We start from the raw sequence: 16,464 nt of genomic DNA on the forward strand, positions 1-16,464 counted from the left end.
CCCCCCCCACACTCTCGCTCCCTTCATTTCCTTCCTTTCTTTTTCCCTCGCTTCCTAAATCTCTAATCATCTTCTGTCCCCAAAACCTACCTCGTCCACTTGCGGGGGCGGAGTGGTCGCGTTTTGGGTCGTATTTGGTGGTGTTGTAGTAGTAGTAGTAGTAGTAGTAGTAGTAGTAGTGGTGGTGGTGGTGGTGGTGGTGGTGGTGGTGATGGTGGTGGTGGCTGGGGCGCCGGGCTCGTGAGGGTGTGAATGGGTGCTAGTCAGGGACGCGTCCCTTTCGCGCTCCATCGCGAGCTTGTAGACCTTGTTGCGCAGGGTGCTACGCGGTATCCCATAGATCACCGCGGCCCTCCGCGTGCCGAGCTTGCCGCTCTGGATGTCCCTGAGGGCGGCCTGCAACTCTTCCTCGGTGTAGGTCCTCCTGCCGCCCCCGGCACCCACCACTGGAACACCACCGACGCCCGCCGCAGCCGCCGCCGCCGCCGCCGCCGCCGCCGCGGCCGCAACCGGTCCGGTCATTCGCGGTTTCGCGCGGTAACACGAGCTGAAACAACGTTAATCAACGTTATCTGTTTTTCCCTGAAATTCGGCGTGTGATGCTATTTCCCGTAAAGTGGGGCCGTCGAGTGTCGCTTTCTCTTTCTCTTTTTCTCGCAAAAAAAGTACCACCGTTCGAAAAATATTTCCTTGGTCCAAGTAGAATGGTAAATATTTACCACGAGTAGAAATATAATTGAGTGTGCGCAATATTTCCTTCGTGTCATAAATAGACGTTTGATGTTAAAACAAGCGTTACATTCATACTACATTGAGAACTTATTTTGGGAAAATATTTATTGAACAAAAAAATTCAAATTTGAAACTACCAAGTTTCTTCAGTGGAAAACAAATATAGTACATAATTCTAATAAGTACGCTCTTAAATTTTACACTCACATTCGGTAATTCAATTACAAATATTATTACTGCGCGAAGAAAGTATTTACCACAAGCTATTAAAATAGATCAATACAGATATCATTTGATTTAAGCGGCTGAAAAACAGGCAATTACTTGATTCTAAGATTTTTCTTCGGTGAAGAATAGAGAGATTATTTCATTAGATGAAAACTTCACGGTGACCCTCCCCGGAGATTTCCAAAGCTCCGTAATCGTCCATCGATCACTGCGACAAATCTTGTTTGTCCTGTCGCACGCTAACGTCAGAATTCCCGACTGCAGAAACCGTATGTGTGAAAAATAAATCAATAATTATATCGCGTTCAAACTTATCGAGCGAAACAATTTGCACTTTGGAGTTTGTACGATTTCTCTCTAAATTCTCGCTCTCGTCGGTGAAGAAGGAAAAGCCGAGAAAGTATATCGGCAGGAGCAGCGGTTCGTTCGCGTAGAATCCCTACGAAACGAGCAGTTTGATCGAATCGACAGCGAATCTTCGAATATCTCGAGGCAAACATTGTCCCAAGCAGGCGGCTGGGAGATTGTGCGCGCAGTTTGATAATCGCTCGGCCAATAGACGCGATCGATACTCGCTCAAGCCAGGCGTCATAACGAAGTCAGGTTATCCATCACTTCTCGCAATGCAAGCTCACGTGTGCGCCCGTCCTCCTGGACTAACTCGAGAGGCGAGCCGCATTAAACGGCCACGTGCCAGCTTTCGACGCAAACACGTGTCCGTGAAGTTGTGTGTGTTGCGAACCCGCGCGGTGATGTCGAGTAGCGCGGCGAATTAAGTTTTACAAACGAAAGCAAAGTACGCGCACGTTAATTCGGCAATTTCGCGAGCAATGTCGCGCGTAATCGATTTCCGAGCGGAAAAAACACACACACTCTCTTTCTTGCGCCTCTTTAAGTAAGCGATCTGCATATTTATGTCAAACCGAGTTACAAAGGACTCATCGTCGAAACGGAAATAACTAAAGCAACGCGCGTCACCGCGAGACAAGTTGCATTATTAATCGTTTCTAATGCCCGCCTGCCGGTGCTAGAATTTTTTTTTTATCGCCGTCGGGGCTACTTCCCGAAAAGCATTACGTCCACGATTTCCCTCGCATCTAGTGACGTCAAGCTCCGGATAAGTATCCTTATTTTCGTGCGTAATTACATCCCCGATCGCTCGACTTCACAGTCTCGATAGTAAAAATATATGTAGTGAAGGTGGTACAATAACTCTGTTAATAATCAATATTAAAAAAATTGAAAACTTCACATTCGTCAAAGTGTTGTTCAATCGGCTCAATCTTTGATGAAATCTTTATTACTGTTATTTATGTATCTGGCGACACTGCATAGTGGGTCGAAGAGAGATAGTAATATGTATTCCTACTATAATAAATTGAAGAAATTGGTTTTGTTTGAGAAACACAGTGTTCTGTTACAAATTTGTATATTTATTCAAAATAAGCTCTCTTGGAAGGAACAATAATGAATATAACAGTGAATTTTTCATGCAGATACTGCTTTTCAAAAGGACAACATATACAAAACGAATGGACTTTTAAATTTAATTTAAACTTTAAGTGAATTATAAATTTATCGAATAACTATTTTGGAAAAGAGGCCATATTAAATCTCTTTTGGTGGGAGGACAAATTAGCAAAATGCCATGCCGTTGTTTAATTTGGCATAACTCAAAATGTGTAGAGCGGAATAAAATGTTATATAATGAACAAAATATTCAAATTATTCGTATGTTAATATGCCCACGTTTAAGAAAAAATACGTCTAATTAAATGTACTTTGAAAACATTTTGAAATGCTCGAGAGTAAAAATCGTTGTAACAAATGCCGGCTATTGTGCGTTGGCATATTAGCGTCATTACGGCGAGCTGTTAGACAGGAAAGAAATCATTCTAAATCAATAATAAATATATAAGCAAGAGTGTTATAATATTCTTAGAAGATTATAACAATCTTGCTGAGAATATCTATTCTTAACATAAAATTTTTTCCTATCTAAACATATGATTGCACAAATAATTGGCGGAATTTAATAACGGAGATATTAAGGGGGGCCCCATAATATACGAACTTTTTTTCTATATACTTGAATCGAACAATTATCGTGCGTTCAAACGAAATAGCGCACAAGTTCGCGAGCGACAACTACAACCACGACAAAAATCCGACATTGTCCGCACGACGAACAGGACGATAAAATTTCTCCCCGGCGCGAGCACTCCCGTTTCTAATAGTCGAACGTCAGGTGCGCGCAAAAAACGGGCGCAAAAACTCTCGACGAGCGGTGAGAGAGCGCGTAATATTTTGCGCTCGCATAAAAGAGCGCGACGTGGCACGAAGGCGATGGATATCGGTGCAATTTGTCACAGAGCGCAACGATAAGATTAGGCGCGTAAGGAATCATTGCGCTCTCTCTCCCCTTCGCCGCACCACACGGGAGTCCCCTCTGTCTTCTCTCTCGAGAGAAGTTCGTCGACCTGCCGCGCGCTGATAAAAGTGCATTTCGTCCGGATAGGTCCCGCGACGTCAGTCATCGACCGGCGCTGATTTATCTGCGATTTTTGTTTGTCGACTCGTCTGCGGTTTTCGCGACGATGTATGTGTGGGTCGAGTTGATACTGATGAAACGTGGAGGTCGGAAACTCGGTCGGCACCATGCGCGGCTCAAGTTCAACGTTCCCGTCGTCGTTGTTGTCGCGTAATTTCGGATAAAATCGTCTATATTTACGTTCGCTAAATAAAACCGAACGATACTTTTAATAAACGCCGGGGAATTTCAGCGCGCGCTTCTCCGAGCTTTTCCGAGACGTATTCCCATATCGCGACAGAAATATTACTTTCGGTCTCTTCCGATTCCCTTTTTAAATACGTTGTTATACGTAGAAAAGCAATAATGCTGACGTAAAATGAATATTTCGATTTACTAAAAGAGATTTCTAATAATAAATAATATGCTGCAGTTTGACTTCAATTTGTTAACGATAGTAGATAATATAATAAGAAATATATAGTACACCTATATATAACTTTGCGCTATTTCTTCATAAAGAAATATTTTCCTTTCTCTATAAAACTACATATAAAAACGCATATAATAATATATTATTATAATAATATATATTATTGCTTTTCATTCCTCATATTGCAATATTTCTTGCCGTTCGTATATTTTATTTGCAAATTATATAATTATAAATAATTGCTTTTCTTGTCTAGATTTCCTTCAAGTTGCATCGTTACAAATTATTTTTATTTGTATTTTATTACGCTGTACAGACTAGAAATTATTTTCTCTGTACATAAACAATGTATCCGTCCGCTTACCTTACCTTAGGTGGTAAGACGACCTTAACACGTTCTTAAAACAGAATTGATTTGCAAAGTGTTCCCTTTATATAGATGATTGAAAAGATTGTTTTTGCTATTCGGAAAAGAAAAATTATTTTTACGTTACTATACGAGAGGACAAACCTCAACAAACCTTAGGTCATCCTCTTATCCTCCCTCCCTTCCCCTATAACCCGATCGAAAGGGTTAATTCAACAATGTCCGCGTTTTTATATCTATGCCGCGTGAGAAACTCGAGCAACGTCGATAACAATTAACCGGCAGCAAAACAAATATCCTCGTTACGCTTGCGCCCGAAGTTTCACGATCGATCTCTGGACGGCTCGATCTCGCAAATCCTCGCATAAATCACGCCGGCTCACGCAATCGCGCACCAGATAGTCGTAATCTCGTCCTTCACTGCGACGCCAATACCTCCTTGGCCAGCGCACCTTCTGCGCAAAGTCTTCCACAAAGAACCGGTTTCACTTGAGTACTGCTGCCTGGCTTTATTGCAGCTCGACTATTTTTCAGTATCGCGGGCGTGTGAGCGCGCGGACAGTCTAATTTCGTTTGCCGTCGTCTTTAAGTGAGACAAACGCGTCCCGAGTGGAATTTCATTATTCGGAACACTAAATGCAGGTCTCTCAAAAATTAAGAAAGCTCATGATTCTCATCCCAATTTGGCGAATTAAACGAATCTAACGGAGACGGTACTGTTATATAACAATATAAAAATGGCAATATGTGCCCAAAGAAAGATATAAAATTACATAGGCTGGTATTTACTTGCGTAATGTCGGTTTATAGGCAACGCTAAGTACCTTGGGGCAGTCTCCGTAACACCGAAGTGGAGGTGCAAAAACTTGGCGTGCCTGAATAGCATGAATTTAACAGGTATACACCATTATGGTTGCGCTAACCCTCCGAGAGAGCCCGTGTAATTTTCACCTCACCTGAGGAAACTTCCACGCGCGTATCGCATTCAGAATCATAACTATTATAAATTCGTGCGCGCTGTAACCGGAGATAATCGCGGACCAAAAGAGAAAAATATCATTCGATATCACCGCTGAAGCTGCGCAAGCGATAAAACGAGAGAACGTCGGTGAAATGTTCACCCCTTTTTACAATATAATAGATAGCAAAGTAAATTCAATTTCAATTATCTAACGATATAATTTACTCATTTTCACCGGAATAATGTCTTCAACTTTTGTCCTCGCTGTTTTCGCGTGAAAATAGGTTCGTTCAAGGCAGCATCAGAACGAAAAATTGAAGAGAGAAGTTAATAAACGTCGTCAAATTAGATTTTTACTAATCTATATACTGAAAGAAAAGTTATCTGAACAATATTTATTCCGTGAGTCCTGATAACATATTTACTTAGACATATTATTACACCGAGAGAAATTGTTCACATGATGAAAAAAAGATATATTTTTTTAATCTTTTCGTAAAGGCAATTATTCTACTTAAATGAAGGAATTTAAATCAAAATTATTAAAATAACTCTGAATTTTTAGATATTTCTTTCTCTCGGTACAGACCGTCCAAGCAAGCGCAATAGTGTCCTAAAGAAAGTGGCGTCAAAATTTCGAATTGGGTATTGCTGAGTGGGAAGTCCGCGTCTGGTCGGGCTAACGCGATAGTTTTTTTTCGAAAGCGTGTCATCATCCCCTTCGGCGAGCGCGATTTTTATTCCCCACAATGTGCGCGAGCGTCCTCTACTAAACATACGCGCAAAGGATAACCTTCATATAGCGTCTTAATCGCGGCTTTCAAAGCTCGGCCAAGCTACTGCTGCTGTGGCTCCATTCGGGTTTAATGCCAATTCAGATTAAAGCGAGGCTTTTCCATTCATACAAAAGCGCTGAAAACGACGCGTTTCGCCACGCACGCTCCCCCAATAAAGTACAGGCTGTGAGAGTGTTATAACGCGCGGATCAGAAAGGCGGGACGATATATTTCGACAGCGAGAGGGAGATCTCCTTTATTCGGGACACTCGAGCGGAGTAGAAAAATTCTTATCGCGTGAAATTAGTGATAACTTACGAACGGTTCCTCTCGCCGAGTCAATTCTTCACGAAAATTCGATAGACACAGCAGCCAGCTGTAAAGTCATCATGGGATTGGAAGAAATCGAGCAGCAATGACCGTTCGATTGACCGTTTCTTCAGCGCGACGATATAATTTCGAAACTTCGATTTAATTTTTAAAAGGGCCGCCAAAGGGATGACGAACTTGATAAGCGTCAATAACGCAAAGACAATTCTCAAAATGTGTCACACGATCATGCTGCCCGTACATGTTTAGATTTTACGTAGATATAAGTGCGATGAATGCGCGATCCACATCTAACGAGAAATCTTACTAAAATATATATAAACATTTTTCTGCAAACATTCCGCATCTTTTTAGATCTCTAAATTTCGTTGAAAGGGTGTCGGAATTTTTCTGATCAGAGCACTGACACATTCGTGCAAACTGCAGGACTTTTGTGTATCAAGTAAATATTTGACGCTAACTGTCAGCTAGAAATGTCACTTGGAAACTTTTATCGCGTACTTTTACACACGATAAAAATTTTATGATAAAAACTGAAACTTTTGCGTTGCTTTGACTCGGAGAATTTGTTAAAAAGTACACGATATATATGTGAATTTAATTTCCCAGATAACAGACATCGTAAAGATATCTAAAGGGCGTCGTTTAGAAACATTTCTTAAACATACATACGTTTCATTCGTTAACGTATTGCTTTTTAACGTGTTCAAAGTAAGAAAAATTTTACCGTGGACCGTTATCAAAACAAACTGTTTTATTATGCAATCAGACGTGCGGGAAAGTATTATATCGGCAAAGTGAGCAGCCGTGCGAGATATTCGCGTCTGAATCGGACTTTAATTTCGACCCGTTTCGTCGACGGGCCTATCTTATCGCTAATTACGCCGCGTAGCGCATGCGTCGACTTCTCTCGCCTCGCGTTCTTTTTCTCTTCCCCTTCGATCTCTCATTCTTCCTACCCCTCTTCTTCCCGATGCGAAGTCCCCTCGTAATGCACACGAGGTACTTCTTCGATGTGTCGGGAGGTGCAGATTACGGTGGGCTAATAATAGACGACGATAAAAATTTGACGCGCAAAATGCTCCGCGGGGGAAAACAGCGAAAACACGGGGGCAATGTACGCCTTCGACGCTTCTTCGAGCGAACCGCGCTGAAAAATGAGTTCGATTGGATCTACCTGGCAATTAAGAGATTTCTCCTCGATAACAATTGCGCCATCTGTTAATTTTTGATATATAATTTGTATTACTTCACTAACATATTGTATTAAATTAACATTTCAGTGAAAAGTGTGAAATTAAACAGAAAATTTAGTAGCTCTCGAATCAGGCTGATTAGATAGACATATTTCCACTCGTCAGCCTATTGTCAGGTAGATACATTCACTCTTCGTTTCTCCGGAGAAAAGTCGTTCACCGATGATCGATCGGTGTTTGAGAAGCTTTCCTTCATTTCGGCGTAATTATTCATAAATCCGCAGAGACAATCGGACCGAATTTTCCGATTGCAATCGAAAGGTATCGTTGCTATTAATTCACCCTCGAGTTTTCTCACGATAGAAAGAAGCGAAATTGAAACGCGCGCGAAACTCGGCTTCCGCTCGCTGTCGTTTGTTTCAACTACGAAATTTACTGCATTCGCGTTTGAGACCGCAATCGAGTTGCGTCGATTTCGCGAAACGCGTTGCTTAAATATTTATCGAGCCGCGCTACCGCAGACAGCGCAGCAGTTTAAAGCTCAAAGGGTTGAAAAGTTGAGGCAACTCGTCGGTATTATTACGGTTTTGCGGCTGTACTGGCGAGACGCGCGTTTTACAACGAAAATTTTTTCGCGCGACTCAACGCGCGCAACGCATTAGGCACATCGCGCGTGAGAATCACGCAACGAGCGACCTACCTCACCGTTCGCGATCGATGAACGCCGCGCGCGTACATCGATATTACGAAACACACAGTTCTGTTTACTAACAAAACTTCCGTCTCGGTGAATCGTTACTTATCGGCAGAAAAATCGTTCTCGATATCACTCCCTGAAACGATCGAATTTCATTCTACCGAAATCATCCGTCCTTGTTAACCGATGAAATTTTCCAAAAAGGCTCGTGAAAAATGATCGGCGGAGATAAAATGTGACGCGAAGGTTATCCAGTTTGGACATAAACCCGACACCTATTTCCGTAATACGAGCTGCGCGCACGATTGTTTAGATCACCACTCGGGTGAATAATAAAAATGCCGCTCCGACACAACGTGTGTACACGAGTGATCAAGCCCTTCTTGAGTTAGCGCGACGTGAAATACAACTTGAACGCGTGTTTTGTCCACACGGAAAAAAATGTGTCAGAATCAAATATAATCATCTATTTTCAGTCTCTTAAATCAAATAATGCCTTTATCAATTTAATTTTATATTTAATAGCTTGTGACAAATATTGATTTGAAGTAGTTCCATTTGTAAATAAACTATTGAATGCAAGTGCAAAATGTAAGATTTAACAGATTTTTCCTTTTATTATTACGTGAATTCCTCGCCGTAATTCTTGCCATGGCAGTGCCATGGCACATAAACACAAAGAGGCGGAAAACGTTTGTACGATGAGCGGCGGGAAGCGATTTTTCGAAAGTTTCGAATCGCGCGCGCAATTGGACGATCTCGACAGCGATTCTCGTGCAAATCAACGCGCGTGAAATTGTCTTATGAGGTTTCTTATGGGATTTCAATTAATTCGCGGATCTCCGCAAATTTCACCGCAATTACTCTCTCTCTCGCACGCCCGTGTCGATTGGCTCGTTATCTCACCTGCGAACACGCTCGAGATAATCGTCAAGTCTTTCGCAATCGTGGCCACACTAACGCGTCCAAAAGATTTAAGCTCGCACGATCTTAGTTTCTGATAAAAGCGGCTCTTTGTTTACAAGCCCGCTTTGTTTGCCTTTTGATACAATTGCACGTGGGAGGATTTTGCGCGCACGATATGAAGGTGCGAGATATTGAATAACCTTCGTGCGCAAATAAATGATTTCTCGCGCAAAACGATTGGAAATAATAATCTCCATTAATTTTATTATCAAGGTGAATGTCCTATAATGAGTGACAAAGTAACCTTATTGTTGAAAATAAATTATTGTAATAATACACATGTTAAACACTTATTTTGCTCGAAAGTTTAAACATTAGGTTTTTTAAACTTATGATAACATTTTAATTGTATTCCGTCAAAAGTGACGTCATTTAGTAACTTTGATTTTGTCCCAATTTGTGACATATATAACAGGTGGCGAGCAGTCCTATTACTGGTCGACAAAAATCATTATTCAAATGTCACAAATTGGTATAGAATCATAAACGTCCCTATCGTTGAGCAAAATTTTGGCAAGTCTATTCCTTAACTTTATAATGACAAACAACATTTACAAATCACACTTTCTCTTTAGAAACGTTTATATCATTTCATATTATATATATTTAGATAAATATTCCAGTACCGATTAGTGACATATATATATATATATTAACTTCAAAAAATACGTACCTTGTTACTTTTTTCACTTGCAAAATATCCTTTAATCTTTCCTCGACTTTGACAGTACGACTACAATCGCTTGAGGTTGAAAAGTAACTACAAAGAAATACCAAAAAAACGCTTTATATTAACCAATTTCTAAAGATATCGACGAGTGTTCGCCACCGTTAGAAGCTATAGCATTCACTTTGATTCTGAATTTTATTCGAAACAACAGAAAATATATGAAATTTCGAGTAGTGAAAAGAACGTTTAGGATGAAGCTACTTGGGGCCCATTAAGAAAAACGGACGCGATTGTCACAAATTGTTACATTGTCACTAAATTCGGACATTCATCTTATCTGCGAGCAATTTGGAAAAAGTGATGCTTCTTGATTGGCTACGCGCGATTAAATCCGAAAGATCCTCGAACTGTATCATCAATTACCGAATCTGTCCTGCGTGTTTGGACGGGCGTCATTGGTACGATTCCCCTTGCGTCTTTACGAGCGAGATAAATCACGGTTATGCCCGGCCGCGTGATTGGCACCTAATTGCGACGGCATTCCGGCGGATCGTCAGTTTCGCGATTTTCGTACGGTCTTTTAATCGACGCCTTATCGAACCGAGCGGCCGGCTTAAACGGCCACTCGATCGACTCGAGGAACGTTCGCCGCGATTCTTTTTTGTTCGTGGAAATGCATAACGCTCCCCGTCGACGATTTTTCCAACGCGCCGAGAAGAAGAACACGCGCTCTCTTTTATACTCTGCGCGGCGGAGAGTTCTTATCGGCGACGCGCAAGGATTTCGAGATTAAGCGGGAAAGAAAGATACATCATCCGCGGGGCGTTACATAATGAAATTACTCACTTGAGGATACTCTTGGGATCGATGCCTGCCGGCATCCTCAGAGGTATTTTCTGTTGCTCCAGCAGAGATATGTTGTTGTCCTGAACAGACAGAGAATGAGATCAATGTTACGTGGATATGCGACGAGAAAAAAAGAGAGGGAGGAAGGAGGGCAGGGAGAGATAAATAAATATTTCATCAATACGATGTGTGCAAGCGTACAGCTCGGTTACTCAGACATCAGCGTTAGTCACTCGACCGACAAGCATCCGTGAGAAATACACTACGAGAGAACAGACGTTACTCCGCGGACATTGTATCGATCGATCGCCCGTTACTTTCCCGTCGCTCTCCGAGGGGCTCAGATGAGCGTTGACAGTAAATGAGACAGAGAAATGATAGCGCCAACTTGATAGGAACCGGCGGCTTACCTGAGAATTTCTGGGCTTAGCCGAGAGATCGAGCGGCTGGTCGGCCGCCGTGGCGCTGTCCTGATGGGTCTGCACCCCGACGAGGGGTGCCTCCCTCGGCGGTAAACACCACTGGGGCAGCAGGGTGGGGTAAGTGCCGCTGAGAGCGGCGGCGACCACGGACGCGGCCATCGGGTCCACCTGGACCGACATCGGTGACTCCGCCGATCGCGAACTGCTGCTACTGTCGCTCTGCGGACTCTGCGGGGCACAGCACGGAGTCATCCCGGCTTTCGCGGAAAGAGGGTCCGGCAAAAGGATAACCCGCGAGAAGGCGGGATCGAATTCTGATCGAATTCATTTTTCAAAAGGCGCGCGAATCTTCCTCGTGAATCTTTTATGGGCGCGTCAAAGCGATCAAAGCTGAAAGGCGCTGCCGGAGATGGTGTGATGTGGTGGTGGAAGTGCGCTCGACTTAATCAAAAGCGGCGAAACAACAGGTGCATGAGAGAGAGAGAGAGAGATCCCGATGACGCGTAAGTAGCAGGCAAAACGAGCAACGTCGGATGTAAACCTCGTCGGCGAACTACGCGGACGAGACTGTCTATCCGTTTACGGCTATCCGATATAAGAAACAACAAGAGAAAGGAAGAAACGGAAAGCCCGTATCAGATTAAGAATTAAAATTCAATTGAAATCTGCCCAACCAAAGCTTGAGCTTAAGCTCAAGTGAACTTTGATTTCAATTCAATCTTCATTCGTAGCCTGATATGGGCTTTGAGAAAGCCCCCCTTCTTCGTTTCAGGTTTTCGCACGCGAATTGCATAAGATGTAACATGATACTGCAAATCAATGTATGAATAAAGCAGTAGCTTACGAAAAGCAAAAATCTGACTTACTATTGATCGTCATTACATGTTCATGGTTACGATAGGAGCGACTAATTTCAAATATATATAACCTGTCATTTGCGCGTAAAGATGATGATCGATTTATTTGCAGGCTCCGACAAATTTTTTATACATATTTGTTGATAGTTACTAAAGAATTTTCCGCGATACTTACAGACAACTTCTTGCTAGCCGTAAGATTTACGAAAAATAGTAGGTAGTTAGAAATCGATCGTCATTCCAATCGTAAGTTGTCACTAGCTTTACGATTCTGTCTAGAATTGCAGCATCAAGCTGAATGAGGATATTGCTTAAACTCTAGAAGAAGATGGTAGTAACCTGGTTGGCTCCTAAATTTCCATCTTATGCAATTCGTGTGCGAAAGCCCTTACCCGTCGTCTACCGTCGTCTTTCGCCTCGGGGGTAAGAGGAAAGTAGCAGAGAAGGACGAAGTCGATGCCCAGCCATGCGCAACCTCACGAATCAACGGCGCTCTCGCCGTGAGGTACTTACAAGGGGCGGCTGGTCGTCGTGGGGTAGCTTGCCGTCGAGACAGAAGTAACACTTGTCGAGCGGCTTCCAGTCCTCCGGCGGTGGGCTCGTACGTCGGCTTCCAAGGAGGAACGGCGCCGCGGCGCTCGGCGCGTTCCCCTCGCGGCATAACAGCCCCGACCTGGTCCCTTCCGTTGCCGTCAGTATCGTCGTGCCGCCGCCTGAACCCGGTATTTCCTGCAGCTCTTCCTCCTTCTTTACCCTCAGCAAGCCCTGCGTTACCGGTGCCCGCTCCAACGCGACTTCCTCCGTTCGTTCCTGGAACAGAAGTGGGGGTGAAACTTATTCACTTTAGTGAAAGGACATTATTATCTCGATATTATTAACCACCATCTCATTTACGTGCGCTTGGAGGAATTATTTTCGGCTCCGGTTATACGCGGTTTTAACCACAAAAATAGTAGTAGCAATATGCGTGTCATTATTATTTATAGTAATGCATATTAGAAAAATGATTCTCCTGATTATTAATTCTTTCTTAAATATAATTATGAATAAATATTTTCCTCCCAGCTAGATCAGTCATTGGATCGCTCATGTGTTGGGACAACGAAAAACCCGACGATATGTCCATTCTCCCTTTGCCAATCACGAATAGATCTTAAACGCCAACAATCACGATGACATTTGTACATGACTCACTGCGACCGTGCGTGACCTACATAAGAGATATATTTTTTTATCATTTTTCTCCAAGATTTTAAGATAGTTTCGAAAGGAAAAGTTTCCATGTAAAAAACCTTTTGGGTTTTAAAGAGACAAATAAGAAACGAATAGATGAAACAGAAATATTGGGAAATGGAATTAATGAAGAAAAGCTTTTTGATTGAAATAAACGAAAAATTGATACAAACTAAGAATCTGAAGATATCAGTCTTTCTGTTTTTTCTTCCCAATTTATGAAAATTGCTCTTAAATGACATGAATATATTTTTAATGAAACTAGATAGGAATATCTTCACGTGAACAAGCTTTTATTTTCATACGAGATTATAGATTATTGCTTATGTATAAGAACATGAATTTTGCTACTAATTTTGTTCGATGGTTCATTATTTCTCAGCTACGATGTAGCATTAAATGGATGGACTGACAAAGCACCGATTAATCGGAACAATTTCCACCAACCTTGGTCCCTTCCGTGTCGGTAGCGTTGGCAGTCGGATGATCCCGAGTCGCGTTCTCCGTCGTCCTGAGAGGGCTGACCGACCTGTCGGCGTCCTCGTCGAGCTTGAGCCGTTTCTCCACCTCGTTCTGACCCCCCCGTCCCGTCTCCTCGTCGTTCTCGTCGTCGTCCTCCTCCCCGTCGGCGTCCTCCCCGTCGTTCTGCCGGCGTCCTCCACGTCGCCGTCTCGTCGTGCCGGTCGTCGTGGTGGACGTGCTGATGGTAGTCGCCGCATCCGCCGTTCTCGCCGCGACGTCCGTCGGCTCGTCGGCGACCTCGACTTTGATCTCGCCCGGCCTCAGACGGCGCGGATCTTCTTGCAGGTGGTGATCCGGATGATGGTTCTGCAGGTGATGCCTCTGCAGGCTCTCCTGCTTCACCGTCGCGAGAGTCGTCGCCGTGGTCGTCGTGGTCGTCGCGGTCGTCAGCACCGTCGACGCCACCGTCGACGCCACCAACGACGAGGGTGCCGGATGATGCGGCCCAATTTGGTCCAGGCTCCCGGCAATCGGGTTGCAGGGCGACGACGACAACGCCGGGTAAAGCCGATGGTGGGGCTGTGCCGTCGTTGATTCGCTGCTGCGGGTGCCGCTGTACAGGGTGTCCTGGTATTGCTTCCATCTCCTACGGCCCATCAACTCCTCCGCTACCCGTTCCAGACCTGCGACACCACCGCGACTACATCAAACAATGACGTGCACCCTACCCAACACCTTTTCACGAAGATCAATTCTCGGAGAAATGATCGGAATTGGTTGGCTCAACTTTCATTATTTCTCCTATATTTCAACAGAACTTCGATTTTTCAAGCAGAAGTGTCAAAGATGCTTATGAGATCCAACTTGCTCTGTTGAAAAACAAGGGAAATAATTAGCTGAACTCGAGTAGCTAAGGTTGGTCGGCGGCTGCGCTCTGGTGATAAAGATGTTTATATTAATCGACTATGCGGTGTGATTAACTCCAGCCCACCAATCCAGTGATTGTTGTTAAGAATATTTCTCTGAATGTACTGATTCGCGAATTAATCTAATGCGCGTTAAATCTCTTACTGCAGCATGAAACGCTGTGCATTCGCGAAAGTAGTTGCATCGTGTTACACTCTGCTTTACCAGCGTCTTGCGAACAAATTGATCGGCTGCCAAGGAGCTTCAGATTAATTTTTGCCGGACGATTAAACGTTCGGCAAATTCGTCGCGCGACAAGTGTGAAACATAAGCACGTCGGCTGTTTGTTGTTTTTGACTCGGAGCGGAATAATATAATCGCGCGCGATAACTCTATCAAAATGTATTTCCCTGAATGTCAACTGTCGCTATCGTCGCATATATGTATGCACTAAAATGGTCCGCGGTTTTATAATCGCGGTTGCATAATCGTGAGTTACGGAGAAAAGCGGATGACGATATCCAATGTCGTGGCGAATTCGCGTATTATTATAACGCGCGCGATCGTCGTAGAAAAATGATTTACACGTTCCGAAGAAGAGCACGCGGATGCAGCACACCGTAGAGACGAAATTACAAAGATCGCGTGCGATTGAGTAAGCGGACACGACGATGTTTTTCCCTCTCAGGAACGTGCTATATCCTTATTTCTCTCATACTTATTTTATATCTTAATTACGTAGCTTATTTCTTCCTTTTGTACATCGCTATATTGTACAATATTATTTTGGTTCATTAGTTCAGACACTCTGATATGTTACTTGGTAGGCCAATAAGTCTTTTCGTTTCTTTAACGTTTTACTTCACATTTAATGTAAGTACACTTGGTGTTAACTTCGCGTATGCATATATTAAAGTTCACTACATTATTAAAAGAAAAAGATTGATTGTGTTTCGAAAGAAATTCGACAATCTGGAAGTCTGTAAAATTGATCTAAAGCAATTTCTCGCTGAGAAAAATGGGCAGTTTTTCGAGGACGGAATAATGAAGCTGCATGAAAACGGAAGAAAGTAGTCGGACAAAACGTTTGATACAGTTTTGAGTTTGTAATAAAATATGTCTGTTTCTTAAAAAAAAAAAAAGGCCTTTTGGTCCATTCGTGAATGAAAAATAAGGCGACAGTAAAAAAAACAGCTCTCTTTATATACAGCTTTTTATTTGATAGATTGTTATTTGTTTGATAGCTTATTTTTCAAACGAACATATTGCTTGCTGCAAATCTCTTCTGGTAACCACATTTACTTAGCTTGACTCAAACATTACGCTTCTAATGATCTATCCTATATGCTCAAGTGGTCTTAATACTCCAGTATATTAATAAACTATCTATCTATCTATCATCCCTCTCTCGTTTTACCGTCTCTCTTTTCCTTTTTTCCTTTTTTGATAGTTAGGAACGCGCGAATTTTTCACATTTACAGGAAATTTATCGTCGCGTTTGAGAATGCCCGAGGATTTAATTACACGCGGAAACGGAACGTGTTAATCTAATTAATTAACCTTCTCTCACCGTTCTCCGGACGAGCGTCCGCGTGCGCGCTACCGTTGGTGCGCACGAATTAAAACGTATGGAAATATAATTTCCTTAAAACACTCTGTTACTCTTTATGTAATCGCGAGCAATTATCGGGGGAGGCGGCCGCACGTGTTTAGTCGGCGCTGCAACGAAAATGCGAGAGACTTTTATATTTCTCCTGATTGATAAAGTCGGAATACTTATACACGCGCGTCGAGTGTGCGTTCAGACGAATAAATTCAATGCGATTCACGCGTGTCGTAAGCGACATTGCGC

The 16,464-nt window shown here is 43.0% G+C and overlaps 1 protein-coding gene across 2 annotated transcripts in view; it reads right to left on the reverse strand.

Moving 5' to 3' along the window:
* Nucleotides 1-16,464, reverse strand: part of LOC106751146 (mushroom body large-type Kenyon cell-specific protein 1) — a 90,570-nt gene that overhangs the window by 11,782 nt on the left and 62,324 nt on the right. For both annotated transcript variants that reach the window (XM_014631973.1, XM_014631972.1), the window contains exons 3-8: nt 13,692-14,389; nt 12,525-12,821; nt 11,143-11,382; nt 10,733-10,812; nt 9,890-9,976; nt 91-547 (exon numbers count right to left, since the gene is read on the reverse strand). In XM_014631973.1, the coding sequence (XP_014487459.1) occupies nt 91-547; nt 9,890-9,976; nt 10,733-10,812; nt 11,143-11,382; nt 12,525-12,821; nt 13,692-14,389 (1,859 nt within the window). The remainder of the gene's footprint in view (nt 1-90; nt 548-9,889; nt 9,977-10,732; nt 10,813-11,142; nt 11,383-12,524; nt 12,822-13,691; nt 14,390-16,464) is intronic.

Source organism: Dinoponera quadriceps, unplaced genomic scaffold (assembly GCF_001313825.1).
Source record: "Dinoponera quadriceps isolate SergipeBrazil2010 unplaced genomic scaffold, ASM131382v1 scaffold6118, whole genome shotgun sequence".
Lineage (NCBI taxonomy): Eukaryota > Metazoa > Arthropoda > Insecta > Hymenoptera > Formicidae > Dinoponera > Dinoponera quadriceps.